We start from the raw sequence: 27,663 nt of genomic DNA, 5'->3' as shown, positions 1-27,663 counted from the left end.
TACTTCGCCAAGGCCTGTTCGTGTATCCGTACCTGGACGACTGGCTGTTGAAGGGATCATCCCCCCACATGGTGCAGGAGCACCATCACATCTGCCTAGATCTCCTTCAACGCTTGGGCCTTCATGTGAACGTGGAAAAATCAGTTCTTCAGCAGACTCAATCCCTTCACTATCTGGGCGCCACCCTGAAATCCGTCCTCGGAAAAGTGTTTCCTTCGGAGGAGAGACTGTTATCAATGAGAAAGAAATGCAACATCCTCCTTCAAGCACATCAACCATTAGTAGGGCAAGTCGCTTCTCTGCTGGGGTCGATGGCCTCTTGCATTTTTCTCATACCCAACTCGAGAATGAGACCGTTGCAGCAGGATCTGGAGGACAAATGGGACAATCCTCGGGTCATTGGAACGACAGAATTCTTCTCTCTCAAACAGCGAAGATGTCCATTCTATGGTGGCTTCAGCCAAAGAATCTTCTGGTGGGAGTCCCATTCCATCAACCTCTGCCAAAACAATCTGATCACAGATGCTTCTCTTCAGGGATGGGGAGCGCATTTGGGTCAACTACAAACTCAGGGCAGAGGACCAGCAAAGAGCAGACGTATCATATCAACATGCTAGAATTGCGGGCGGTTCATTTAACCCTCGAGGCATTCCAGCCATCGATTCAGTCCGAATTGATTCTGATACAAATGGACAATACAACCACCATGCAGTACTTGAACAAACAAGGTGGAACACGCTCTCGCCCTGTCTCTAGAACCCTAGGCGATCTGGCTACTAGCCAGGAACCTCTCGATCATGGCAGTGCATCTGCCAGGAAAATAGAACGTGAGAGCAGACGCCCTCAGTCGACACTTTGAAGAACAAGAAGACTGGGTGCTCAACGACGAAGTGGTGGTGGACATTTTTCATCAGTGGGGTTATCCATCCATTGACCTCTTTGCAGACGATCAAAACAGAAAATGCCACGCCTTCGCGTCCAGATTTTACCGACCAGGAACGAGGGGGGATGCTCTTTGGATAGACTGGTCCAGGACGTATGCATACGCTTTTCCGCCCCTTCCTCTCATTCCAAAGGTAGTGACCAAGCTTATCCGATCCAGGATGACGATGATCCTCGTAGCACCGGACTGGCCTCGCCAATGGTGGTATCCGGACCTGTTGCACCTCTCGATCTGTCCGCATCGGAGAAACTCTGTGCAGGCCGGACCTTCTAACCAAAATGGGAGGGAAGATTCTGCACCCCAGCCATCCCTCGCTAAGCTTGGCAGCATGGCTCCTGAAATCCTGCAGTTTGGACATTCGAACCTCCCTCAGGACTGCATGGACATTTTGAGGGAGTCAAAAAGACCATCCACAAGAGCCTCGTACTCTTTTAAATGGAAAAGGTTTTACTTGTGGAGTATTCGTAATGGTTGGAGTCTAATTAACGGGCAAGAAGAGGTAATCTTTCCGTATCTGCTCTACTTGGCCAAATCTGGTTTGAAATACACGTCCACAAAAGTGCATTTGGCTGCCATCACGGCATATAGGAAATCACCTCACCAGCCTTCTTTCTTTCATCTTCAGGTGGTCAAGGATTTTCTACAGGGGTTGAAGAAGGTTTATCCTCCTGTCCCGACCTCCTTCTCCGCCTTGGGAGTTAAATCTAGTTTTATCAAAATTGATGGGTCCTCCTTTCGAACCCATTCACGAGGCCACATAACACCTTACATAGAAGGTAGCTTTTCTGGTGGCTATTACATCAGCACGCAGAGTGAGTAAAATCCAAGCACTCTGTTCTAAGGAACCGTTTATGGTTTTCCATCACAATAGGGTGGTTTTGAGAACTCACCCCTCCTTCCTTCCCAAAATAGTGTCTGACTTCCATGTCAATCAGACAATCTCTCTCCCCTCTTTCTTTCCAAATCCTGCTACACCAGCAGAAAGGTCTCTTAACTCATTAGACCTCAAGAGGGTTCTCAAATTCTATTTGGAGGGAACAAAATCCATTAGAAAGGCTGACCAATTGTTTGTAAACTACGGCTCTGTTAGAACAGGCTTTCCAGCCTCCAAACGATCCATTTCAAGGTGGATAGTGTCTTGTATTAAATTGGCTTACCAATTAGCGAACAAGCCTTTGTTAGCCTCCCCTAAAGCTCACTCTACTAGGGGCAAGGCTGCTACAACAGCTTTCTTACACAAAGTACCGATGTCCGAGATTTGCAAGGCTGCAACTTAAAAATCGGTCCATACGTTTACCAGGCATTACTGTTTGGATTCTGATTCCAGAGCGGATACCAAAGTAGGCCAGGCCTCCTTGAGGAATCTGTTCCACTGCTAGCTCGATTGGAGTCTTTGTAATGGTTTTTTCTTACAATATATCTTTATTGTACTCTGGTCACTTGCCCGCAGGATGAGGGGATGGGCTTGCTATTCTGTTCATGTGTTAGGACTATTGATGAGGATCCCGAAGGATAAGTTACTTACCTATAATCCTAGTTCTCTTCCAGGGTAACCTCATCAAAGTCATAAGCAACCCACCCGCCTCCCCGAACAAGTGATCAAGATGCATGTCCGCTCCTTTGTGCCATGGCCTTCGGGTCTCCGCAAAGACCAACTGACATAACTGTCACCCCTGAGGTATGATGGTAAGCTAGGGATAATGGCTGCCTTAAAGGCACGGTGCCAGTTTATTCTGTGTGTTTCTGTGGATTAGCTTTTCAGCTTTCTACATTGATGTTTCTGCAATGTAGCCTATGTGCTGGCAATATTTTTTCATTCCTCTTTGCAGGATTAAATTTCTGCTGTGCATTAAAGCAGTTTTCAAATTTGTTTCTCCCTGCTTCTGGTATAAGGAAGGCCGCATTGTTGTTGTGTATATGTATGTGCATGTATGTGTGTGTGTATATATATATATATATATATATATATATATATATATATATATATATATATATATATATATATATATTCGAGGCATATGAGCTGCAGATTACACACTTGTGCATAGATCACCATCTGGTGTTTGGCCATGATGTTTGCAGTTTGTTTTTCCTCTTGGAAAGTCTTTGGAAGTCACGAGTTTGGTGACTCCTCCCTTGGATCGTATTGCGCATGGGCTTTGGCTCCATCCTCAGATTGTTTTTTTCCGTCATCGGGCTCGGATGTAATCTTCGTGCTCCGGTTCCGAACATCTTCCAGTTCGACGATCGACGCGCAATCCTCACCCCAATTCGCGGTATTGTTTTCGATCGCGATCTCCCCGCGCCTCTCATTGGCAAGACCTTGGGTTCCAGTTGTCGACGGCGGCCTTCGGGCCTACCCAAGCTCCAGTTCGGGCTAATGGAAAGGACTCAATTTAAAAGTGTCCTCGATGTGGGTCCAAATTCCCCCACACCGATCTCCACGAGGTGTGCAACCTCTGCCTCTCCCCTGAACACGAGGCTCGAGACTGTCCGGCGTGTAAATCCTTCCGGTCCAAGAAAACGATTTGGGACCAACGAGCCAGAAGAACCATGGCATTTTTCGGCGATCCCGGACGACATCTTCGGGGACGGCGTCGACACTCCAGAAGAACACCACACCGACGAGGGACTAGTCAGCGCCTCCGAAGCCGACGATTCAGATGTGGAGGACATCACTCCGGCACAGAGGGTCGTGAATACTACTCTACCCCCCCCCCCCCCCCCCCCCCCCCAACTCCCTCGCTGGCACCGAAAAAGGCTTCGGTCACGCCTTCGGGCCTAGGCAAGACCAAAGACACCGCCCACACAGCACCTTCGGGGCCGGTAAAGAAGCCAATTAAGCCTTCGGGCGGCTCATGCTCGAGTTAGCCCACTGTCGGAGCCGATAAACACTCCTCGGCACCGAAAAAGAAACAGGTCTCCATCTCGACACCGAGCCCCACACCAAAACACTCGGGGTCGAGACCCAGCTCCTCTGCACCGACCCCATCTTCGGTACCGACAAAAGCCCACAAGACTACCGGCACCGACATTTCGAAGCTTTCCAAACATGTTTCCAAACAACGAACCAGCAACGACAAGCCTAAAAAATCAACGGCCCGACGCCGACGGACCAACCAACCTCTCCAGAACTATTTACACCGGATCCCTTACAAAAAACATTAACTAAGGATCCCAAAATTGGACATTTAATGCTCTCTATCAAAAAGAGACAGACAAACCTGCTCCGCCTCCACCTCCAAAACGGAAGGACTCTGCTACCTCCCCTTTCAAACTGCCTTCCCCATCCCCACCACCTCCTCCACCTTCCCCTCCTCCACCACCCCCACCTCATCATTCCCCCACCCCATCCCCGTATAATGATCAAGGGGATCCATACGACGACATAGGGGATGTACCCCAAGATATACCTACAGGGGACCCCACTACCACAGGATACCCAGACCCATTGGACGATTATAATATCCCTGATGTCCCTAACGTCCCACAAGACGATCTTTACCCTTCCAGACCTTCTCCACCAGAAGACTCCTTGGGGTTCAACCATTTATTGCAAAGGGCGGCACACTACCACGGGGTAGATTTACATACCGACCCAGTGGAGGAGGATTTCCTCCTAGATACATTTGTCACCACACATAGGACCACCTCCATATTGCCTATGCTGAAAGGGGTTATAAAACATGCGCCGGAGGTCTTTAAGGACCCAGTCAGGGCCAGGGTCATTAACCCGCGCATTGAGAAAAAATATAAAGCCGCCCCAACTGACCCCTCCTACATCAGAGGGCCAGCGCCACTAGATTCCTTGGTGGTATCCACAGCACGGAAGAGGGCCAACTCCCAGGCGTCAGGTGACGCACCACCACCTGACAAAGAGTCTAAACTCTTGGACGCATCAGGCAAGCCTACTGCATCTCAAGCGGCCAATATATGGCGTATCGCCAATACACAAGCGCTGCTAGTGAGGTATGACAGGGCCCATTATGACGAGCTACAAGCCGTAATGCACCATCTCCCTGATAAATACAAAGCTAGGGCCAATGAGCTAATTCAGGAGGGCAAAACAATAACCAATACCTCCATACGTTGTGCCTTAGATGCAGCAGACACAGCCTCTAGGGCTATCAATACTAGTGTCCTCCTCCATCGCCATTCCTGGCTAAGGATATCAGGTTTTAAACCGGAGGTACAATCCTCCATCCTCAACCATCCCTTTGACCAGGAACATCTGTTTGGCCCCAAAGTGGATGAAGCCCTAGAGAAAATGAAAAAGGACACTGACACGGCAAAATCCATAGGAGCCTTACAATCTCACCCTCCCAGACGCTCCTTTTGCCGCTCTTCCTTTCGGAGCACATCCAGAGGCTACTCCTCAGACACCGCTACCACTTCATACAAATCCCCTACTCAGTCCACCTTTACAAGGGGTTACCAAAGAGGCGGCTACAGGGGCAACAATAACAAAGGCAGAGGCAAAACAAACACCGCCCGCTCTGCCACCGCGCCTTCCCAATGACTTCCCTCCACTTCCCCCAGACCATCACACTCCGGTTGGGGGAAGACTCCAACATTTCCTTCCGGTCTGGACTACCATCACCTCAGACAAATGGGTAACACAAATAATTCGGTCAGGCTACTGCCTAGAACTAACATCTACCCCCACAAACATTCCACCCAGACAACGCCCGATGTCACCAGAACATCTGCGGCTACTCAAACAGGAGGTAATCTCCCTCAGCGACAGAGGCAATAGAACACGTTCCTACCAACCAACAAAATATAGGGGTCTACTCCCTGTATTTTCTCATACCAAAAAGGGACGAGACTCTACGGCCCATCCTAGACCTTCGGCCCCTAAACAAATACATACACTCAGACCACTTTCATATGGTGACGCTTCAGCAGGTACTTCCGCTACTTTCCCAAAACGACTTCCTCACCACTTTGGACCTAAAAGACGTTTACTTCCACATTCCAGGGCACAAGGCTCACAGGAAGTACCTCAGATTTGTAGTGGACGGCCAACACTACCAATTCAAAGTGCTCCCGTTCGGAGTCACAACCGCACCACGAGTATTCACCAAGTGCCTAGCAGTGGTGGCAGCACATCTGCGAAGACAACACATTCATGTCTTCCCATACCTAGACGACTGGTTGATAAAAGCCAGTTCATACAATCAATGTGTACAACACACACACACCACCATCCAGCTACTTCATCAGCTGGGCTTCACGGTAAACCACGAAAAGTCCCATCTCCAACCATCCTACATAAAACAATACCTAGGTGCCGCTATAGACACCTCAAAAGCGCTCGCCTACCCCAATCCTGCCAGGATTGCAAGCATTCAGGCTCTACGCGCAAAATTCATAGCACAACACTCCCTTCCAGCTCGGGTGTTCATCCAACTAATAGGGATGATGGCATCTTGCATCTTCATAGTACCTCACGCAATACTCCAGTTGCGTCCTCTCCAAGAGTGCTTAGCGCACCAATGGAACCAGGCCCAGGGTCAATTAACAGATCTGGAGTTGGTAGACGGTCGTACCCATCGCTCTCTGCAGTGGTGGACCACCACTAACCTTTCCAAAGGTCGACCGTTCCTGTACCCGGTTCCCCAGATAGTACTAACAGACGCATCGCTCTCCGGCTGGGGAGCTCATCTATTACATCTCACCATGCAAGGCAAATGGACACCTCAACAGAAGCTACTCCATATCAACCATCTAGAGTTATTAGCAATCTTCCTAGCCCTAAAATCCTTTCAGACACAAATTTCGGGCAAAGCAGTCCTAATCCGCACAGACAACATGACAGCCATGTATTATATTCAAAAACAAGGCGGCACACTCTCCACAGCTCTCTCAATTAGCACAGAGCATATGGAGATGGGCCATACCCCGGAAAATCTTTCTCCTAGCCCAACATGTCTCAGAAGTACAAAACACTATAGCAGATCTACTCAGCAGACAAACACAACAACTCCACGAGTGGGAACTTCACCCGCAAGTTATTCACCCATACTTTCAAATATGGGGGCATCCACATGCGATATGGATGAACTGGTCAGGCAGATTTGCGTACGCTTTTCCGCCTCTCCCACTCATTCCACTTGTAGTGCGCAAACTACAACAGCACTCCCTCATCCTAATATTAGTATCGCCAACTTGGGCCAGACAACCGTGGTACACCACACTGCTGGAACTATCGGTAGTACCGCATCAAAAATTACGCCTCTCTCCACACCTCTTAACCCAGAACCATGGAGAGATCAGACACCCGGTCCCAGCGCAGCTCAACCTTGCGATTTGGCTCCTGAAATCCTAGAATTCGGGTACCTAAATCTTCCCCCTGACTGTATGAACGTCATCAAAGAAGCTAGGCGCCCTACCACTAGAGCGTGCTACGCCGCCAAGTGTAAACGTTTTGTTCTCTTCCAGGGGATCCTCATCAATGGTCATAAGCACTGAATATTCCCGCCCATGTGCGGGGACCCCGGAAATAATAAAATCATATATGTAAAAAACATACATATATACAGCTCTGTATATGTATAAACATATATTATTTTTTCCCAAGCAAATGCAGCCCCTAAAAAAGAAGGCTAGGCAATGTATAAATACACATCCAATAATACATATAGGTATAATAAAACACCTAAATCTTTTTTTTTTTTTTAATGAGGTAAACACTCATGAGAAAGAAAAAAAGAGAAAACTGGGAAACACAGATCTACAACACATTGCTAGCCTGCAGGCTGCATTGCAATACAATACCATAGAGACTGAAAAGCCCTGTATAGGTAAAAACTGGCACCGTGCCTTTAAGGCAGCCCTGGCTTCCATATCCCATCATGCCTCAGGGGTGACAGTTAGGTCAGTTGTTCTTTCCGGCTCCTTCAGTCAGGACCCTGGAATTCAGCTCTCTTCTTTTTTGACTTTTTAGTCAAGAATTATTGCATTATAGTAATTTTTTGGACTTCCTCTTATTAATATCTGGGAGGAAGTCAGTATCCTGTATTTTTCTGACTGATTTTCTGCTATTTTTGTCAGAAATATGCCTTCTTTATTTAGTCCATGTCCATCTTGTGGAAAAAAGAAGGCCTCTTCAGACACACATGAGGTGAGTATTGTCTGCCTGCCGGATTCTCACTCTCCAGCAACATATCATTGTAAAGACCTTTCTAAAAGGACTTTAAAGGAGAGAGAGAGGATTAGACTCTACGGCTTATCAGAACGGTCGACGTCAAGGCAGCTGGTCCCTGTTTGCTCCCCATCGGCGTCGAAGACTCCAGTGGCGGGATCGTCGCTGAGAGGTGAGGAGTCCAGGGGTAGTCATGCTGCAAAAAGAAAATCGTTGTCGACTTTAGATACAGCGACGAAGCGGATGCGTTCGTCGACGACTTCGACGTCTAAGAGATCGGCGTCGAAGGATCGGCGTCACAGGTCGACGTCTAAAAGGCATCTTTCGACGTCAAGAGAGGATCGCTCGACGTCGAAACAGAGACATCGTTCGACGTCAAAGGAAGGACATCATTCGACGCCGAGGACTGTGAGAGATCAGTCGACGTCACAAGAGGTTCGTAGGCGTTCGACTCCGAAGTCTACGTCGACGTCGAGACCAAAATCGCCGTCTAGGAAAGATCGATCGTCGGCGAAGAGAATTGCGACGTCGAGGCATTCGTCGTCGAAGCATTCGACGTTGTGGCAGGCGCCTCCGTCAAGACCGACATCGAGGCAGGAGTCTCCGTCGGAGTCGACGTCGAGGCAGGTGCCTCCGTCCTCGCAGGTCTCCAAGGCTTTGGAGAAGTCCATAACGTCGAGGCGAGATTCCCCGTCGGGGTCTAGACCTCCGTTCAGACCAAGCCCTCCGTCGACGACTAGGTTCTCGATGTCGAGGCAAGAAAAATCTCCATTGATCATCGAGAAGTCAAGTCCCAGGTCTCCGGTGATAGGCCTATCACCGTCGAGGCGGCCCTCTGCAGAGGGTTCTCAGGAGGTGTTGCATGTTCGCCTTACGATCTGGCCAGTCTCAAATGTCTTACGCAGTTAAGGCCTCACTAACAAGGTTAAGAGACATGGACTTTCCAGCGAGACCGGTCAGATCACGTTCTCGGGGAAGAGAATCTCGACGTCGCTCTCGAACACCAAGGAGGCGATCCAGATCCTCCTCCCACAGGAGAGAGTCGACCAGATCGGAGAGAAGGCGCCGTAGGACCCCTTCCTCCTCCCCGTCATCTAGATCATCCAGAAGGGATTATTCGCCGACACTCTCGGAGACACCACCCTCCAGGGTATCTCCGGTGGATGATATCTCTACTTTTCAGGAAGTGTTGTGTAGAGGAGCTACAAAATTAAATATCCCAATGCCGGTTCAGGAGATCACCTCCTCCATAATCTTTGAAACTCTTCATGAACGAGCAGTGTCACGCCCACTGTTGCCGTTAGTCCCTGGTTTTCTACAACCAGTAATGGATATTTTTCTCACGCCAGCGACCACCAAATCTGCACCGGCGCGGATTCTAAAAAAGTACCGTCCGGCTCCGGAAGATCCTCTGTTCCTAAGATCAGATCCTCCACCGGATTCTGTCATCACCGCTGCTGCCAGGAAGACACATGCAGTAGCAGGGTCTTCAACGGTGCCCCCGGATAAGGACAGTAAGACGCAAGACTCTTGGGGGAGGAGAGTTTGCGGTTCGGCATCTTCTAGCTTAAAGGTGGCCAGCGCCTCAGCGCTTCTGGGGCGCTATGATAGATCATTGTGGGACTCTCTCCAGAGGTTCATTGAAAAAGTTCCATCAGAGGATAGACGGGACTTTGAAGAAATTTTGCACGAGGGAAGTCTGGTTTCTAACCAGGTCATAAGTGCAGCAGCGGATGGGGCAACCCTAGCAGCGCATTCTTATGCCCATGGAATCACAGCCAGAAGATCATCTTGGCTCAGATTGACGGCCTTGAAGCCGGAAGCGCAGGCGAGAATACTAAATCTGCCTTTCTCGGGCAGTTCACTTTTTGGGTCTCATGCTGACGAAGAAATGGCCCGTATGAAGGCAGAACTGGAGACCATGAAAGCCGTCGGGCTTGAAAAGAGGAAAGAGTTTCGACGCCGCAGGGGAAATGACAGGCGTAACTACCAGCAGAGGGTTCAAACCCCTCAGTGGCAGAAGAACCAGGACCAGCAAGGTCAAAAGAAACAGCAGTACCAGTCCCGCAGACCATCCAGGGGACGTGGTAACAACAGGCAGTCAAACGCTGGAAACAAGGCTCCAGGAAAGCAATGAGGAACCGCTTCCTCCAATGCTGTCCACCGCTCCGGTGGGAGGAAGTGTTGCGCATCATCTTCCAGAGTGGCAATCCATCACAAAGGACAAGTGGGTTCTGAATATACTGCGGCATGGGTACTCGCTTCGTTTCCGAAGCCACCCTCCATCGATTCCTCCTGTTCATTCGTCCCAGCATCTAAGGCAGCTCAGAGAAGAGGTGGCGACTCTTCTGCTCAAATCTGCAATAGAAAAAGTACCCAAAAACCAGAGAGGAAAGGGAGTTTACTCCAGATACTTTCTGATTCAAAAAAGGAGTGCGAAGGTAGAGTTCAGACCCATTTTGGACCTATGGATACTGAACAAACACATAAAGGAAAAATTTTGCATGCTGGCGCTCCACCAAATATATCCTCTTCGCCGGTTGGGCGATTGGATGTGTTCGCTGGACCTTCAGGACGCATATTTCCATATTCACATCCAACGTAATCATCAAATTTCTCAGGTTTGCGGTGGGGAACTCTCACTATCAGTTCAAGGTTCTTCCATTTGGCCTGAAGTCAGCTCCTCGAGTATTCACAAAATGCGTGGCAGTAGTAGCGGCTGCTCTGAGGCGTGCAGGAGTCTTCGTCTATCCCTACCTAGACGACTGGCTAATAAAGGGTCCATCGCCTCGGAGTGTTCGATCGCAGCTGTCGCTTTGCCTGAACTTATGTCGCAAGTTGGGTCTCAGAGTGAATGCCAAAAAGTCCAATTTTTCACCAACACAGAGGATCCACTACCTGGGTGCAACTATAGACTCCGTAGTAGGAAAAGTGTTTCCTTCGGAGGAAAGACAGTCATCCATTATCCTCAAAGGCAGGCAGATTCTATCCAACAATTTGTCGTCGGCAAGACAAATCTCATCTCTGCTAGGGGCCATGGCATCCTGCATTTTCCTAGTGCCCAATGCCAGGCTAAGGATGCGTCCTCTCCAGCAAGATCTCGAGGACAAATGGGATCAAAGGAACTCCCTGTGGGAAGAAAACGTTTGCCTTTCCTCAGCGGCCAGGCAGTCAGTCAAGTGGTGGCTGAAGCCACTGAATCTACAAGTGGGGATCCCCTTCCATCAAGAACCCCCAACTCAGACCTTAATCACCGACGCATCCCTTCAAGGCTGGGGTGCGCATTTCGGGTCTCTGCAAACTCCGGGACGGTGGTCCAGCAGCGAGCAGTTGTACCACATCAACATGCTGGAGCTCAGGGCAGTCCACCTAGCCCTCAAAGCGTTCCTGCCTGCGATCAAGACGAGTACCATTCTAGTACAGACGGACAATACCACCACAATGTACTACCTGAACAAGCAGGGGGTACTCGATCCAGGACGCTCTCGCTGGAAGCTCAGTCCCTGTGGCACTGGATCCTAGCAAGGAACATCTCGTTGAAAGCGGTGCACCTACCAGGAGAACTCAATATGCAAGCGGACTTACTCAGTCGTCATTTTCAAGAACCAGAGGACTGGGTACTAAACGACGAGGTGTTAGTCATCTTCGGGGAATGGGGGCGTCCGCAAGTGGACCTCTTCGCGGACGAGCACAACACAAAATGCCGAGGCTTCGCCTCAAGATACCATCGACCAGGATCCCTAGGGAATGCCCTTTTGATCAATTGGTCAATGACATTTGTGTACGCTTTTCCGCCTCTCCCACTAATCCCCAAGGTGGTGACCAAGCTGCAGAATTCATCTGCCAAGATGATCCTCATAGCACCGGACTGGCCGAGGCAGTGGTGGTACATGGATCTCCTGCACATGTCGATCTGCCCCCACAAACGGCTGCCGTGCAGGCCGGACTTGTTATCCAAGATGCAGGGGAAGATTTACCATCCCAGCCTTCCCTCGCTGAGCTTAACAGCATGGCTCCTGAAGTCCTCCAGTATGGACATCTGAACCTCCCTCAAGAGTGTATGTCCATACTGAAGGAAGCCAGGAGGCCTTCGACAAGACATTCCTACTTCTGTCAGTGGAAAAGATTTTACATATGGTGTGCTCAGCATCATTATGATCCAACAAAATGCCAGGAGGATGTAATTTTGCCCTATCTTCTACATTTAGGGAGGGCAGGGTTGAAATTTTCATCCATAAAGGTTCACCTAGCAGCCATAACAGCATACAGGCGTTCGCCTTCGCAGCAGTCATTTTTTAAGTTGCAGGTGGTGAAGGATTTCTTGCAAGGTCTCAAAGTCTATCCCCCTGTTAGACCTCCCTCTCCTTCCTGGGAGCTAAACTTGGTTCTGTCAAGGCTCATGGGTTCTCCTTTTGAGCCTATTCATAAGGCTACCCTACAGCACCTCACATGGAAGACAGCCTTTTTAATAGCCATCACTTCAGCACGGAGGGTCAGTGAGATACATGCCCTCTGTTCTAAAGAACCCTACACTACGTTTCATCTCAATAGGGTAGTGATGAGGACTCATCCTTCATTCCTGCCTAAGGTGGTATCGGACTTTCATGTAAACCAAGCCATCTCCTTACCAACCTTTTTTCCCAACCCCTCCTCTCCGGCAGAGAGGGCGTTGCATTCTTTAGATGTCAAAAGGGTCCTAAAATTCTATCTAGATAGGACTAAGAATGCCAGGAAATCTGATCAACTGTTTGTGAACTACGGGGTTGTCCGTATGGGCTTTGCTGCATCCAAACGTTCCATTGCTAGGTGGATTGTTTCAAGTATTACATTGGCCTACCAACTGGCTCAGAAACCATTGGGGGCGCGCCCTAAAGCGCATTCTACAATAGGAAAAGCGGCTACCGCTGCTTTTCTCAATAATGTCCCACTCTCCGAGATCTGCAAGGCAGCCACTTGGAGATCTGTCCACACCTTTACCAGACACTTTTGTCTGGATTCGGACACCAGAGCAGACACTCAAGTAGGACAAGCCTCCTTGAGGAATCTGTTCCATACATAATCATTTTCATGATTTTCTTACTCCATGTGTGGTACAATCTTTTTCATTTGCCTGCAGGTGGAAGGTGAGCTTGCTACTCTATTCAGTGCTTATGACTATTGATGAGGATCCCCTGGAAGAGAAGGGTAAGTTACTTACCTGTAATCCTAGTTCTCTTCCAGGGGTATCCTCATCAAAGTCATAAGCAACCCACCCGCCTCCCCAGGCAAATGAGAAGAAGTGTATTATTCATTATGGAAAGGATATATCTTTGTGTTTAGGACTACGGTCCCGCAAAGAACAACTGACCTAACTGTCACCCCTGAGGCATGATGGGATATGGAAGCCAGGGCTGCCTTAAAGGCACGGTGCCAGTTTTTACCTATACAGGGCTTTTCAGTCTCTATGGTATTGTATTGCAATGCAGCCTGCAGGCTAGCAATGTGTTGTAGATCTGTGTTTCCCACAGTTTTCTCTTTTTTGCTTTCTCATGAGTGTTTACCTCATTAAAAAAAAAAAAGAGAGATTTAGGTGTTTTATTATACCTATATGTATTATTGGATGTGTATTTATACATTGCCTAGCCTTCTTTTTTAGGGGCTGCATTTGCTTGGGAAAAAATAATATAGGTTTATACATATACAGAGCTGTATATATGTATGTTTTTTACATATATGATTTTATTATTTCCGGGGTCCCCGCACATGGGCGGGAATATTCAGTGCTTATGACTTTGATGAGGATACCCCTGGAAGAGAACTAGGATTACAGGTAAGTAACTTACCCTTATCTATTGTCATAACCACACCTTCGATCCCCTAGATGTGTCCATTCAACACATCATAGGCTACTTACTCCACATACAAAGGTGCAATCTAGCCTATACGTCCATTCGACTACACCTCGCAGCCATAGCAGCTTACCTACAAAACAGGCAACATCTCTCGCTCTTTAGAGTACCTGCCATTAAAGCCTTCATGGAAGGCCTTAAAAGAATAATTCCCCCCCCCCAGAGTGCCACCCTCACCTGTGTGGAACCTAAATATCGTTCTCACCAGACTAATGGGACCTCCTTTTGAACCCCTACACAAATGTGAACTTCAATTCTTAACATGGAAAACCGCTTTTCTTGTAGCCATCACTTCTCAGAAGGGTCAGTGAAATACAAGCATTTACTATTCAAGAACCTTTTCTACAAATGCACCATAATAAGGTGGTTCTCCGGACCAACCCAAAATTCCTCCCCAAAGTCATTTCTCCTTTTCACCTAAACCAATCTGTAGAACTACCAGTATTCTTCTCGCAACCACAAACTGTTGCAGAAAGAGCTCTTCACACACTAGATGTCAAACGAGCCTTCCTCTACTACATCGAGAGAACACAACCTTTCCGTAAGACCAAACAACTGTTTCTCTTTCTCTCCACCACACAAGGGCAACCCCATCTCCAAGTCAGGGATAGCTAGGTAGATTGTCAAATGCATTCAGATTTGCTACCATAAAAGCAAAACGAACGCTATCCGTCCCCCCTAAAGCCCATTCTACACGTAAAATAGGGGCTTCAATGGCTTTTCTAAGGAACATCCCATTAGATGATATCTGCAAAGCAGCTACATGGTCAACACCGCACGCTTTCACCAAACACTATTGTGTAGATGTGCAAAATAAGCAACAAGCTAGTGTGGGCCAAGCTGTACTCAAAACATTATTTCAAACCACTGCAACAGATACGGGTGGTCGCCGCTAACTGTGGGTACTGCTATATAATCTATGCACAAGTGTGTAATCTGCAGCTCATATGCCTCGAAAGGAATATGCTACTTACCAGTATGCATCTGTTCTTGGCATGTAGAACTGCAGATCTACACACGCCCACCCGCCTCCCCGGCTACCTTTATCTGTTCCAGTTTCTCTTATTTAGATACAACACACATGGGCATCTTCACTGTTTACTACTACGCTCCATCATTTCCCTGCTGGCGAAAGACAATCTGAGGATGGAGCCGAAGCCCATGCGCAATACGATCCTAGGGAGTAGTCACCGAACTCGTGACTTCCAAAGACTTTCCAAGAGGAAAAACAAACTGCAAACATCCTGGCCCAACACCAGATGGCGATCTATGCACAAGTGTAGATCTGCAGCTCTACATGCCAGGAACAGATGCATACTGGTAAGTAGCATATTCCATAACCTTACTCTCTAAAGTGGTAGCTTGGGCGAGCAGTAAGGCAATATCAGAGGACAGTGTAAAGCATTTGTTGTACACACTCAGTCAGCAAATGGTCTCATTCACTCAAGGACTGAACTCTAGGCCAATGGTTTTGTATAAAAATATAGTTTTATTTTAAAACCAACCGTCTATCAAAATATACTTTCTCAGAATGAGATGCTTTAGATAAATACTTTGCAATAGACTTTTGAATGCAATAGTTACAGTTGTTGCAATAGGCAACACAATATCAAACACAATATAACATTGAGCTCAATGGGAATTTCTAGTTAAATGCAATTGATTACTTTTTGGATTACTTTTCTTACCACAGGACTGGATCCTAGATTCAGTCCTGGGACATCTCCTGTAAACAGTTTAGTAAAAACGTTATGGTTACAGGGAATATTATTGTATTTTAAAAGTTGACACAAAAAAACTTTTTCACATAGAATCACCAATGTTATCCTATGGGAGGAAATTCACTTAGCAGGTAAGTGGGGTTATTGTTACTTTTTCTAACACAGTGTTGAATCCTGGATCGAGCACTGGGGCATCTCCTGTAAACAGTTGAAAGAATGTGTTTTTTTTATACAGGCAATTTTTTTTTTTTTCTTTTTTTTTTTTTTTTTTTTTTATAAACCGTTTATTACAAATCTCAAGAATATACAAATATGGGCCCACAACCTTCCGGCCGGCCGCTAGGAATGGCAGAAACATATGGCATACGTTCATAGAACACTTGGCGTTACAAAGGAGCATAAGCAGGAGTCATCAACATCATGGGCCACAGCCATAATACGTCACAGTGCGGTTTCATTTTATACAAACAACAAGAAAACAACACCCACAAGGCTACCCTACAGTCGAAAGTAGCAGCACGTGCTCCCCAATGGGGAACCCCAACTATCAGAGGAGTCCAAGGAGGGGAAGGGAAACAGAGCGAGGACTGGGGGAACCCTGTGCCCGGGGCTAGGGGAAGGGGTCAGCTAAGGGGACGGGGCTGGTGAGGCAGCAGGCAGCAATGGTGGCGCGCAAATACTCCCACGGTAGGCGTTCCAGGGGCCCCACACTTTCACCCATGTCCCAGGCTTACCCCTCGCCACATACACCACCTTTTCTCGAAACATGCACCAGTCCATGTGCTCTTTCCAGGCCGACACCGTCGGGGGGGTTCTGGGATCCCCACAGTTGCGCAATGTCACGCTTAGCAATCATATATCCCAGAGTCACCCACCACGTTTGCGGAGCCGAGTAGTCAGTTGGTTCCCACACATTCAACAGGCATCTCCTCGCTTCCGGCAGCAGCGCAACACGCGTAACCACTCGCAGGACCTCGTGCACACCGCGCCAGAATCGCTCCACCTTCGGGCATTCCCATAAGATATGCAGGAAGGTCGCCACGGCACCACAACCACGCTTACACAATCCATCCACAGTATAGCCCATGCGCTGAAGCCTTGGCCCCGTCATGTAGACCCGGTGGAGTATCTTGAGCTGGACGAAGCGAAGGCGAGCCGGTATAGCCACCTCCTTCGGAGAGGCCACCGTGGAGATCCAGTCCTCATCGTCCAATTCCAGACCGTCGGCAACCCAAGCCTCGCGAAGGCCAATCAGCAAGCCCGATCGATCATTAATCAGTTTTTTATAAATAAGGGAGATCGTACTGTCTGGGACGTGGCCATCTAGCACTCTATCCTCCAGGGGGGAAGACTCCGGGATGGAGGCGACGTCTGGGAAGACGGAGCCCAGTGCATGACGGATCTGCAGGTATCGAAAGTATTCACTGCCCTGCAACTGAAACTCCGTCTGCAGCATCTCGAATGTTTTAAATCCTCCCCTCGACCAGAGATCCCCCACTTTACTGATGCCTATCATGTCCCATTTCGCGAAGCCCTTCGAGGTCCAGAGAGAGCCCAACTTCTCAGACGCATACAGCGGTGACGCCTGGGTCAAACGGTCCTTCCACCCCATAGCTGCATTAGCCGCATGCCATACTCTGACCATGACACGCGTAGGTCCCGTCAAGCGAGCGTCGGGCGCGCCAGAGTAGAGCGCTCGATTGTAGTCGCCACCGGGCAGTAGCATCTTGTCCATCTCAAACGCCGGGTTCAAGTCGGGCCCATAGAGGCCATGGTTAATTGCAGCTAGCTGGGAGGCCCAGTAATACCGTTTAATGTCCGGGAGGGCAATCCCCCCGTCATACCATGGGAGCGTCAACTTCGCCAGGGCAATGCGCAGCCTCCCGTCCCAGAACAGGCGGCGCTGTAAACTCTCCACCTCACGGAAGTAGCGCGCCGGGACTGGGTCCATAGTGTTTTGGAAAGCGTATAAGAAACGTGGCAACGACATCATCTTAAACAACGCCGCCCGGCCGAGCGGCGAAAGCGGCAGGCGCCGCCAGCGCACGACGTCCTCCTTCAAGCGCTGGAGAGGGGGAAGCAAGTTCCGCTCGTAGCGAGCCTCTGGGTCCAGAGTAATGTAGACACCCAGGTATCGAAACCCCTGAGAGGCAATCTGAATCGGACAACCCCGCGGAAGGACAGGAGCCTCCCCAGAGAGCACATACACGCATGATTTAGCCCAGTTGATGACAAGGCCTGAGTTCCGGCCGAATGAACGTAAAACATCAACCAGGACTATGAGTGACTTACGTGGGGAGGCTAGGTACAAAAGGATGTCGTCCGCGTATAGGGACACACGGTCCTCATATTCGGGGGTCCAACGGAGTCCACGGATGGAGGGGTGCCACCGCAGCCACTCCGCCAGGGGCTCCAAGGCCAGCGCAAACAGGAGCGGCGACAAGGGGCAGCCCTGTCGCGTGCCCCGGCCCAGCTCGAATGGGGCCGAAACTCTTCCATTCACCACCACCTGCGCCAATGGGCCCGAATACAACAATTTGACCCAGCTGATGAAGCCCGGGCCGAATCCAAACTTCGCCAGCATCGCCCAAATGTATGGCCACTCAAGCGTGTCAAACGCCATAGTGGCGTCTAAGGACGCCAAAATGGCCGGCTCCCGCACGAATGGGTTCACGTGCGAGCACCCCGTGCAAGCGCCGCAGATTAAGGGCTGTATTGCGATGGGGGATAAAGCCGGACTGGTCTTGGTGAACCAGGTCGCCCACCACGCCGACCAGCCGATTGGCCAGCACCTTGGTGAGAATTTTGGGCTCCGCATTCAAAAGCGAGATAGGCCGATAGGATGTGACCCGGTCCCGAGGCCTCCCCTCCTTGTGGATCACCACGATAGTAGCCAGACGCTGGTCCGGCGGGAGGGAGCCCAGCGAGTGGGCCACCAGGAACATCGCGCGGAGGTGGGGCGCCAGTACATCTGGTCGCAACTTATATAACTCGATAGGGATGCCATTTGGGCCCATGGCCTTGCCAGAGGCAACCGAACGTATGGCGAGGGCAATTTCGTCGGATGTAGGAGCGGCATCCAGCGACACCCTGTCCTCCTCCGAGAGGGAGGGCAGCGGGATATCCCTAAGCAGGGAATGGGAGTCCTCCTCCGAGCAAGGAGAGACCGGAGAATACACCTCGCGGAAATAATCCGCGAAACAGGAGACAATTTCTTCTGGCTCGGTGACACTCACACCATCCGTCCTCTCAATCAGCGGGACCACACGATTCACTCTCTCCTTTTTATCCAACCACGCTATCAGTTTGCCCGCCTTATCACCCACATCATACAGTCGCCCCTGCTGCTCCCTACTGAGGCCCCTGGCCGCCTCCGTAACGAGGGCCCTGTAGGCCGCCTGCTTAAGTTGTAGGACATGCAGTGCAGCATCCGTCACTCCGTCCTCTAAATCACCCTCCAATTCAGCAATTTCGGCCTCCACCCGGGTAACCTCCTCCCGCTCGCGCCTCCGGGCATGGGAAATGAGGGACAGGGCCTCTCCTCTGAGAACTGTCTTGAAGGCTTCCCACAAGGAGATAGCCGAAGGGACGGACCCCACATTCTCATCAAAGTATCGCTGCAGGGATTTAATCACAGCAGCGCGAATGGTGGGGTCGCGCAGGTACCAGGCATTGATGGGAACTACCCTGCCCTCACCCCTCGGAAGGACATCAAAATGGAACAGGAGCGGGGAATGATCTGAGATACCCCGCGCCAGATGGCGCACCTCCCCCACACTCCCAGCATAGGCCGCCGGGACAAGGACATGATCAAGCCGTGAGAGGCTACCATGTGCCCCCGAGTGGAAAGTGTACTGCTGCTGCGTGGGATGTTTTAAGCGCCAGCAGTCCACCAATCCCAGTGTATCCAAGAGGCCAGATAGCCACGCCTGGGCCCGGGGGAGGTCCCTAGGGGGGTGACGATCCAGAGTCCCAGAAACCACCGCATTGAAGTCCCCCCCAACCACTAGGAGTCCCCCCGGAAGGCCCAGGAGGAGGCGCCCCAGGTCTGCAAAAGTGGTCGCCTGTAACCCCGGTGGGACGTATACCGATACAAAAACCACTACTTTGCCTTCCATTCTCCCCACTAAAACAGCATAGCGTCCCCTATCATCATGGCGCACCTTATCAATTTCCAACGGGAGCGAGTTCTTCACCATAATGCCCACACCCCGTGAGCCCGACTTGAAGCCCGAGTGGGCCACCAAACGATAGCCACGTCGATTCATGGCACAAAAAGAGTTTCCAATAAGGTGTGTCTCCTGCAGGAAGACTACATCGGGTGAGATTCGTTTCAAATACTGCAGGACCACACCTCGTTTGATCCTATCCCCCAGTCCATTAACGTTCCAAGACAACAAAGTCAACTCCCACCCCCCATCACACACAGGAGCCATCAATCGTCCCCCGGAGAGCACCTTAAAAACAATACAGAAAAGGGTTTGCCTTGTGGTAAAAACGAACAACAACACCCCACCCCAACTCCCCCCCCCCCCCCCCCCCCCAACAGAACTCCCCCCTCCCTGCACCCCTGCATGAGCCCAAACAGCCCCCCCAAAGTGCAGTGTGCCTGTCGCCCCATAGATGGTGAAACTAACTAAACCCCCAGAGGAGGAGGGAGAGACCCCACACGACCGCCACCGGAGGAGACTTACTCGAACAGGCGAACAGTCAAAAGTGACATCAATTTTGTCCAGAGCGAGGCATAATATTAGTCCCTCAGTCCTGATCCGGCGGGCCCTCTCCCCCCACCGCTCCCCCCCCACCCCCCCCGATCCCGATCCCCAGGCAAGGTATCTAACCAGTCCCCGGCTGCTTCGGGACGATCAAAGAATTGCGTACGGCCATCCAACTCCACCCGCAGCTTAGCCGGGAAAACCATAGCGTACTTGAGATTTAGGTCCCGTAGACGACGTTTGACTCCGAGAAAGCTTAGTCTCTGCTTTTGGACCGCTGGGGTGAAGTCAGGATAAAAATTTATATCCATATTGTCGAGTCTGACCGGCCCCTGTAGTCTGGAGGATTGCAGGATAGCGTCTCTGTCCCGAAAGTTGAAAATCCGGGCGATGAGAGGCCTCGGGGGGGCTCCGGCCTTGGGCCTTCCCCCGGGAACCCTGTGGGCCCGCTCCACCGCGAAGAATTTACCCAGTCCCCGGGGCTGGAGGTGGGTGAGAATCAAGTCCTCCATGAATAGATCCGCCGCCGCCTCCTCCCGTCCCTCAGGCACCCCGAGAATACGGACATTGTTCCTCCGGGCCCGACCCTCAGAATCCTCCAGGCGACGATCCATCAGCGCGCTCGCCTGGCCAAGCCGGCGCACCTCCTTTTGGAGGGCTGCCACATCCGTCGTGAGGCCCGATGTGGTGTGGGCCAACGAATCGACCCGGTCATTAGTCTTGGATAAATCGGCCCTTACCAGGCCAACATCCACAAGGACCGAGTCAATTTTCTGCGCCAGTGTATCAAAACGCTGGTCCACCGAGGCCTTCATCTCAGCGATGGCGCCCATCACGTCTCGCAGGGTCAGGTCCCCGGGCAGAGCAGGAGCATCAGTCGGGCCCTCAGGGGACCTACGCGGCACCTCGGGAGATCCCTTCTGGAGGGTATAGCGGTCCATGCTGTTAGACTGGTGGACTGCGCCACGTCGGGTCGATTTCACCTTTGCCCGATCTCCATCTTGCTTTGTGGACATGGTTCCAGTCCCACGACCGTGCCAGGCACGTCGTAAAGGGCGGGCAAGCCGGTTCACGGGATCCGGGGGGGGGTCACCACAGGGCCACGGGGCAAGTCACAGCCGGCGGGCCGGCAGGGCACCCCAACGGGGCCACACTACCTCACAGTGCCCCGCGACCCAACCTCGCCGAGACAGCAAGGAGGGTGCGAAAGTGAAAGTGCGGGGTACGCGAGCCGCCGCGCCCAGCCCGCCGCTGTTGTTGACTTTGCCTCCGGATCACCCCACAACTCCAATCCGGGGTCCGGCGTGGAGAAGGCCGGAAATCTCAATCGGTGCTACCGCCGGAGTCCGAGGTCCAATTTGGAAGCGGAAAGCGGGTGCCACCTCAGCTCGGGCTCACCAACACAGTCCCCTCATCTAGGACAGGATATTGTCAGGATATATGTAGGAGGTCGCGGAGGTCCTCGGGAGCCTCGCACCTACGCGGCCATCTTGGTTGCGCGCTAGGCTCCTCCCATACAGGCGATTTTTAACGAATATTTGTAAGTTTGCAAAATCGACTATGGAGGAAAATCAAGTTAAAGGCAAGTACGGTTGGAATTACTTTTCAGGGTCAGTGCTGGGCACCAAGATCCAGCAATGGGATCTCTCTTGATAGCAGGTGAGTAAATTCGTTTTCGTTATTCGGCTGATTTTAGATGAATATTTCAAAGTTTTAAAACTCCACACTTTCCAAGTGAAACCAGTCAGTGTTACCCTATGGAGGAAAAGTGAGTTATCTGCTTTTGGGTAAGTACTCGACTGGCAGAGTTAAGGTTCTGGGCATAGGCTCAGGGGTCTCCCATGGTCAGGTAAGTACAGTTGTTACACCCTTAGCGGCACAGGGGCAGCCAGGTGCAGAGTGAGTTAGGCCCAATGTTATCCTATGGGAGGCAGGGGGCCTTTGGTTAGTGGCTGCTGGCTAGCAGGCCACGCGGCCGTCGCAGCTGGGCTCCTGGTCTTTTGCTCAGGGCAAATGGGTAAGTAGATCGGAGTAGAGGTTGCACTGCCAGGGGCACTCGGGCGGCTGGGTGCAGGGTGCTTTTGAGCCATCAGGCGCTCAATGGATTTCAGTGGAGAAGCTCAAGAACGAACAAGGGCTGCAAGCTCGGGGGCGAAGATTCTTCAGGTGCGACCACCACTTGGAGAGGTAAGTTGGGTAGTTGGAGGATAGGTAGGCACCCAGGAGTTGGGCACAGGGTGCCGCAGGGCGCTGGGTGCAGGGGTGCCTTTTGGTGTCGAGAAATCTTACCCTCAGCTGGTCTCGGTTGGAGGGGTCCCTGGTTCTGAGGCTGCAGGCGTCTTCAGGAGCGTCGAGGTGGGTCCTTGGGTGCTGTATTCGGAGTCACAGTCGCCGGGGGGACGTCCTCGTGGTCTTTGTCACTCCGGCACAGGCCAGGCGTGGCGGGTGCAGGGTTTGCGGTTCCTGGCTGATGCCAGGGGTCAGTTACTTGCTTTGAGCAGTACCACTGCTCGTGCGAGTCCCAGGTAGTCAAGAGACACAAGGCAATCAGGTCCTCTGGGGTTTTTGAGGTTGCTGTCCACTGGAGATGCTGGGGTTTAGCAGGTAAAGAAGAACAATCAACTAATGATTGACGCTGCGCACTGTGCTTAATGTAACGACGTTACAATCAGTTAATCTATTTAACAAAGTTTCAAGAAGATACAAAACAATAATGTTCGTTTGAGCATATATTTACAGCATATATGTAACGACAACCACAAATTACAATGTCCTGAATGAATCAACAACTATACAAAGCGGTAGACATCTACCATGTGCAATACAATAATTAGGTATACCACATAATATTTTCAGTGATCTCAAATGTTTTTGATGAGCCCAATGCATTTCGGGACTTAGCTGTCCCTTCGTCAGGGGCAATCTGTGGAGAAAATACATATGTTACATTATCAGTAAAAAAAAAAAAAAAATGTGGTTATTGTGTTTATACACGAAGATCACATGGTGAAAAAAACGTACAGTTAACATAATGCATAGTCGTAAACCGTAAATGACACGTGCGGTAGATAGGCCCTCCGTTAGTTGAAGGGAGAAAAATATAAGAATACAAATACAGTCACCCAGTAGCGTGAATATAGAGGTAGTGAATGTGACACTGAAGGAAAAAGTGAAGAAACTGAGAAGCCATACAGAGTTGAAGAAAGTAAAAACAATACTAAGGATGTGCCTGATGAAATCTGGCTAAGTAACCTCACCTCAAATATTATGTGTATAAATCCATGAATGGAATGGACAATGAAAGCAGGCTGACTGATACTGTAAACCAAGGAGAACATCACAATGAGTGCCTGTGTTCATGTTACAAACATGCATGTAGAAAAAAAACGAAGGAACACAACTTACCGACAAGAAAAGGTAATAGTCAATGTGAAATGGCTAAAAAACGAGAATACAAAATAATCAGAGTAAATAAAGGATATACCGAGCCACTAGTAGAAACGTAACGGTACAGAAGCCATACTCACTTAAAAAATGCTGAGACACCCAAGTGCTGATAAAGACGTGTTGTCCAGGTGCTAAGCGATGCGGGATATGTAATAAATCAATCGCTAGAAGGAGGCTTGGACCAGGTTCGAGGGTCGACAGGCCGGTAGGGCTGGGGCCAAAGCAGTTTGTGTCTTCCTCTTCTTAGCAGCTGCACGGCAGATTTTCTTGTTCCTTGTTCTTTCTTGTTTTGGAATCTGGATCTGAGGAAGGAAGGTTCAGGGTGCCCCTAAATACTAAATTTAGGGGCGTTACAGGTAGGTAAATGGCAGGGACCAATGGGTCCCCTCCCTGGGGTGGGTACACCCCCTATCCTGCCACTCTCCTGTGGGAGGAAGGGGGCAGTAGCCTAGTCCTGATTGAGCAGGGCTTCCCATCTTCAAGATGGCGAGAGCCCGGAGATGTGCTTCACCTCGCCTCCCCCACCTGAGGGGTGGGGCTGGCAGAGGCTGGCACACCCCCTTTCCTTCCTTGGGGTTTCCGGCAAGTCTTCCCGCCAGAGTGGGGGTCAGAACCGGTAGGGACCAGTTCCTGAGTACAGCAAGTGGCCTGGAGAAGTTCACAAAAGGCAGCATGCCTTTGAAGCTTCCCCTGCCCATCCTGGGGATGAGACCTAGCACCTCGCCCAGGATGTGCATTGTTGCAGGCGCAGGAGAGCGGATGGCTCTCTACCCAGAGCCCCCCGGGTACCTAGTGTACCATTTACCAGGGGCTGATATGTGGCCAGAGATGCCAATTGGGTTTAGGCTTCAACACAGTTTCAGGGAAGGAGCATAGGCCCTGGGTACCTGATTTGCAGGAGCCCAGGGCACACTCAGTCAAAGTACATCAGCAGTTAAGCAAAAAGTGGGGGCATACCATGCAAGAAAGATGGCACTTTCTCACATTAAGCACTACTCACAGATTTGCAGAGCATCAGCTTGAAAGGCATCACATTTACTTCACAAAGCATGATTTCCTTGATATGCATTCAAAAGCAGAGACCAGAATGAGAACTGGCACTGCTTACAAACTATTCAATTAAAAGGATCCTTAATCCTGCCTTCTGCCATATTCCTCTAATACTCGTTTTGTTAATCTTAATTCAAGCATGTGCAACTATGAAAGAGCCAGTACTGAAGAAGAAAGATGCTTGGATGTGAAAGTGTAGGTATTTTCCGTATATTCAAATCCTTCTTGCCCACCTCCCCTTCACTAAAGCTCCAGAATTATTTATTCTTCATTGGCTCAAACTATCTGAACTGTTAAGCCTCTGAGGTGATTTGTTTCTCGCCTTCATTACCTTACGTTTGGCTCATATAATGAGGTGGATAGACTAAGTATATGACTGTTTCAGTTTTAATTGAGACTGTGTGGACAGTACTCTGGTAGGAGGTGTTGCAGTTTTTGTTTTCTTGGGTAGCCATCCAATCCTGAAATCGGAGTCCATTTCTGCTGTCTATCTGTTTGAACAAGAGCAGTTCAGCAGGCTTCATTGAAAGCTTGACATGTCAACTTCATAAAGCCATATGAGGACTTGAATCACAATCTGCCTTCTGGGTTTGTAGGTTAATATATTGGACTTTAAACCAACTCGGAGGTATTTGAAGTTCACTTGCCTGTTACCTTACGAAGGGTCCCATCTTATTTTAATACTTTACTTTTATGAAAATGTTTAGTGAGTGTTCTAATGGTATTGTTTATCGCATGGTTTTGTAGCTTTAATGTAGTTGAGATGGGTATTGTTCCTCCTGCATTGTGCAGCCTTTTGACACTTGCAATAATTTCTCTCATGTGTCTTTGGAGGAAATAATGTTTGAAAAAGACCCCATGCTGTATAGTAAAATTGAACGACTTATTTTTCTGGTCTACAGCCAGCTGTATTGGCTCTGACTTTTCTCCCTGTCTTCTAGGCTGAAAAAGTCCATGAGTGGAATGAGGAGATTGGGAAGCTGCTAGCTAAAGCGGAGCAGCAGGGAGCTGAAGGGAATGTAGAGGAGTCTCAGAAAGTGATGGATGAGGTTGAGCGAGCACGAGCCAATAAAAGAGAAGCAGAGGTAAGTCTTCCGTAAATACTTTGCTTACTTCTCTGTTCATTTTGTTCGTAGATCATAATTTGGTGTTCAAAGAGTTTGCATTGGATGCATCTAGTTACTGCATCAACAAGCATTGATCCTACTTCACTGTATACCAAGTCCCAGTCTGAAGCTCAGTAACATCAATTGTCTGTTTTATTCCCATTAGGAAATTTATCGCAACTCTATGCCAGCCTCCAGTTTCCAGCAGCAGAAGCTGCGTGTGTGCGAGGTTTGCTCTGCCTATCTTGGTCTCCACGACAATGATCGGAGGCTCGCAGATCACTTCGGTGGGAAGCTGCACTTAGGGTTCATCGAAATCAGAGAAAAGTTGGAATTGCTGAGGGTAAGTCCCAACAGAAGGTTCAGCCATGGTGAACCTAGAAAGAGTGATGTGGTCTTTTAATTTAGCAGGGATTGATAATTGTGTTGGACTTCCTGGACACAAGATTCCTGGTGAGTTTCAGGGCTATTGAGATTTATCTTTTAAGGATAGGCTGAAAGCCTTTTAAAGTTGAAAACTGTTTTTTTTCTTGGGGTTTTCATTCCAAGAGTGCTCAAATAAGGCCATCGCTTGAAGAAGTTGTCTTTGATAAATTTCATTAAATTGTCATCATTCCTCCCAAAAGCCCTACATCCGATTGAACATTGACAGTATGGTCGATTTGATGAACTAACAAAATAATACTGTATAGGTAGCCTGGTCAAATGAATATTATAACAAGAAATACAGAAATGTACTAATTATTTCTAAATGTAGCTGGAGACATGGTCTGTACAGAGGAGTTGTTTGGCAGAGTGACTTCGTCAGTTCACTCTTGTGTGGATCTTCACAATATCCCTTGATTGCTCTGAGCAATATTTCACATTTTTGTCAATCGCACCTTGTAGATAGTAAAATGAAATGGAGCTTGGAATAACAGTAGCAGTAAATTAAGCACTTGAGCCCCCATAAATACTGATCAACAAAAAAAAAATGGAAGTGCTAAATGTTTGGATATCTTGACCTGTCATTAAGTTGCAATGCTGCTTATTAATCACCATTGCACGTTCATGTGTTTTCTTTGGTGTCATGATTACGTGTTGTTGGTTTTGTCTTTTTTTTTTGTTCAAGTAGACATGGACACATGTTTTCTTAAAAATGCAATGAAAAGTATGGCCCTTTGTCGAAAGTACATACTATGCATACATTATCTTCTGATTTTTGTATTTATTTTTATTGGTGGGGGTGGTAACACTCTTCAGTGATGGAACATCTTGCCCCTGCTAGTGCAGTCTTGTTTAGCAATAAGACCCTACTTTCTAACTTGATATTGTTAAAAGCCAAAATGTTAATTCATTATGGGATTGTCATTCTAGGACAGCTGAGGGCATCATAAACAAAGTTGCCCAACTATTACCAAACTCTTACCTTAACAAAAAGCCTGTTGGTTTTTCCATTACTTGTTCCAAAATCCAACATATTCTACAGAGAGAGTTTTACATAGAGTTGGATGTTAGGAGGGCAATTATGTACTACATGCAAGAGAACGACTGGTCAAATCAACACAGGTATTGCTCCACAACCTAAAGATTCATCTTTAACTAAGGAAACTGAACAAGATGAATTGTGTATCTTATTCATTTGTGGTGTTCTTTAGCTAATACAT

The 27,663-nt window shown here is 49.3% G+C and overlaps 1 protein-coding gene across 3 annotated transcripts in view; it reads left to right on the top strand.

The window, feature by feature from the left end:
* LUC7L2 (LUC7 like 2, pre-mRNA splicing factor) overlaps positions 1 to 27,663 on the top strand; it is a 514,412-nt gene that overhangs the window by 237,954 nt on the left and 248,795 nt on the right. For all 3 annotated transcript variants that reach the window (XM_085601174.1, XM_085601173.1, XM_085601172.1), the window contains exons 5-6: positions 25,853 to 25,996; positions 26,184 to 26,360. In XM_085601174.1, coding sequence (XP_085457300.1) covers positions 25,853 to 25,996; positions 26,184 to 26,360 — 321 coding nt within the window. The remainder of the gene's footprint in view (positions 1 to 25,852; positions 25,997 to 26,183; positions 26,361 to 27,663) is intronic.

This window comes from Triturus cristatus, chromosome 4_2 (genome assembly GCF_964204655.1).
Source record: "Triturus cristatus chromosome 4_2, aTriCri1.1, whole genome shotgun sequence".
Taxonomy (NCBI): domain Eukaryota; kingdom Metazoa; phylum Chordata; class Amphibia; order Caudata; family Salamandridae; genus Triturus; species Triturus cristatus.
Note: the sequence above shows the minus strand (reverse complement) of the source record. Positions and strands in the feature narration are given on the sequence as shown.